The following is a 3,081-nucleotide window of genomic DNA, read 5'->3' as shown; positions in this document are numbered from 1 at the left end:
AAAAAAAACTACTGTTTATGAACTATCAAACTACATCCGAGTGTTTTATTCTAATAAACAATGTCTTTTAGTATTAAAAAACAAAAAAGAGGTTAAAATTCAAAGTACTTGTGTAAATTTAAACAATTAAAACACTCAAATGATCAATGGTTTTTAAGTACATGATTTAATTGTATAATTAAAAATTATCTGAGTGTTTTAATTACTATCTTCTGGACTTTTTTATGTCCAGCATCTACCTGAAATTGGATTACGTTTTTAAACTTGTTTGACAAATATCAGAGGAACAAGAATACACAGAACAACAATATTAGTTTACTTCATTACACTTAGTACTATTTAATGAACTACAGTTTAAAAAGTTTTCCAATAGCCATGAGTCATGGGAAACACATTAATAAGACTAAAGATGCACATCCTTTAGTTTGATGCTGTTTTTTAAATTCCCTTTACCTTTGCAATATGAGACAAAGCTGACAGCTGAAAAGAGTGGAGTCCATGATCCAGTCTTTCAGACAACCAAGCACACAACATAGTCATTTGGGAAGCATACCATTGCTTAAAAAAAAAAGTAAAATAACATACATACACTAGATCTTAAACATTGTGGTATATGTATCACTAATGAAATTTATTTGCTCTAGTAAAAGATAAAATACCTTTAAATAACTTATGAAATTAATTGAGAATTTGAAAACATATTACTTTAGCCTCTAACCATTAATATTAAAACATAGTTATAGGAATACAAATGAGAAAGTATGACTGCAATGCATAAAATTGGTAACTGTTTTCCTATGTCTATTGAAAATATCAAAATTAATATATAGGAAGTAACCATGACCTAACGGACTTGTCAAGACAAGAATGATATTTATTACAAGGAAAACAAAATTCTTTAATATTACTTACACAGTCATAAAAAGCGTTATCTTTAGGTAGGAACAAGGAAAACAAAATTCTTTAATATTACTTACACAGTCATAAAAAGCGTTATCTTTAGGTAAGAACAAGGAAAACAAAATTCTTTAATATTACTTACACAGTCATAAAAAGCGTTATCTTTAGGTAAGAACAAGAGCCAATTGTCTTCATACATGTCTATTAGATATCTATAAATATTAGTAATTCACAAGTAATTTTATTCATTTAAAATGTCAACAAATTAATACTTCTTTCATGGTCTTTATGAAATAAAATGTAAGTATTAATAATAAACCGAGTTATCTAAAAAAAAGTCAAATATCTATAATGTTTAACACGGAACTCCATCCCTTACTTAAAATTGGTCTCTATCATAACATCAACGATTTGAGTTTCAAATATTACGTTTCTACAAAACATAAATATTGTTGATTTTCCCAGAATTATGTGACATAACAAGACTAAATGTAATTTTTACCTCAAACACATTCAACACCCATAGCTCATCAACAACTTTCTGCCTCAGCTGCTCCATGCTGTTTCTAGCAAAGTTAATATATGCCTGTCCCACTTCACGCCCTGAACTGGACATCCCTTGCTTATACTGAAGAACAAAATTAAATGCAAGAATTTGTGATAATCTTTAATACTTATTTCTGTATTAACCTTGTTTATGACAAACAAAAATTCTTAAGATTTTTACACACACAGCATTTGAAATATCTATGCACCCATATAAGTAATTTTTATTACAATGGAACAATCAGTTTTTAATGACTGTCATATTTATGAATATTAGCAGTCTACTGTTTCATATCTTGAGGTCTAAAGCCAAACAAACCAGAAAAATAAATTTGAAATCCATATAAAATTTTTATGGTTATCTGAAATACAAGTTACACTGAAAAAACCTGAATTAATGTTTCTATATTTTTGTTACTGGAATCTTATAACTTTCATGGTTTAATATCGATGAAGCACACAGCAGCACTTTTTCACCCATAGTAAAAAAATTATATGACTGACTGCACTCTGAGTTATATTCCATGAATAAATTATTTACAAAAATACATAAAAAGTGGTGTAAATCATATTATACACCTGGTAAATAATAGGAATAACACCATGTTTGTTTGTTTATGAATTTTGCACAATGCTACTCGAGGACTATCTATGCTACCTGTCCCTAATTTTGAAGTGATAGATTAGAGGAAAGACAACATTACCCACCACCAACTCTTGGGTTGCTCTTTATCAATGAATAGTGGGATTGACCATTACATTATAATGCCCCCACAGCTGAAAGGGGCATATCAATGATGATATTTGAACCCATGAGCCACAGCTTGCAAGTCGAGTGCCCTAACCATCAGGCCAAGCACAATATGTACAAGTGAAAGAAGCAAGGACTAGAAATAGACTCCTATTTGTTTCAAGATGTTTTTCAATTATAATAGGTTTTTTCAACCACATGGAAGACTAATAACCACAAAAAAGTTATTCAATTTTTTTATTACTTGATACATACAATTATTAATTTTATGATGAAAATAATCTGAGCTTCTTCTGTGCATCTGTTAAGGTATAAAAAAACTAAGGTTGGTGGGTAACAACCATCTAACAGTTCTTGTAACACTGAAGATTATATTTTTAAAATATGTAAAAACCTTATCATTGAAATTTTAAATACATTTCACATAGTGACTAGTACATTGTACCACATAATAATTTAAAACAAAAAACTATACCTAATTGTGTTTAATTAGAATTATTTTTCTTTATGTGAAAGTACATAATTTTACCAAATGTAATAAACAACAACAAATTTTGCTATAAATCAAAATTAAATTTTAGAACATTCTATAAATCTATATAACATAATTGTTTTATGATATTCTACAAAAATCTTTATTTCTGATTCCATAACTGAAGTTTAAAAACTAGCGCTAGGTTACAATCACCAATTTTGTCATTATAACATTACACCCCTGATATTTTGAAGTATTTAAGATACTAAACTATAAGCACTCACACTAAAAAAAATGTGTATGATTACACATATTCAAAACCAGTCTTATAGCATATAAAAATAATATTGTTACGTCTCCGTTTCGTTAATTGATCTTTCCGTAACTTCGTTCCAACGAAATTTTAACG

At 28.3% G+C, this 3,081-nt stretch overlaps 1 protein-coding gene across 18 annotated transcripts in view; it reads right to left on the bottom strand.

Moving 5' to 3' along the window:
* Positions 1-3,081, bottom strand: part of LOC106468903 (calcium-dependent secretion activator-like) — a 118,396-nt gene that overhangs the window by 13,946 nt on the left and 101,369 nt on the right. For all 18 annotated transcript variants that reach the window (XM_022397273.1, XM_022397274.1, XM_022397275.1 and 15 more), the window contains 2 exons: positions 1,403-1,528; positions 454-558 (listed from right to left, as the gene is read on the bottom strand). In XM_022397273.1, the coding sequence (XP_022252981.1) occupies positions 454-558; positions 1,403-1,528 (231 nt within the window). The remainder of the gene's footprint in view (positions 1-453; positions 559-1,402; positions 1,529-3,081) is intronic.

The sequence above is a fragment of the Limulus polyphemus genome, unplaced genomic scaffold, assembly GCF_000517525.1.
Source record: "Limulus polyphemus unplaced genomic scaffold, Limulus_polyphemus-2.1.2 Scaffold3210, whole genome shotgun sequence".
NCBI classification, from domain to species: domain Eukaryota; kingdom Metazoa; phylum Arthropoda; class Merostomata; order Xiphosura; family Limulidae; genus Limulus; species Limulus polyphemus.
Note: the sequence above shows the minus strand (reverse complement) of the source record. Positions and strands in the feature narration are given on the sequence as shown.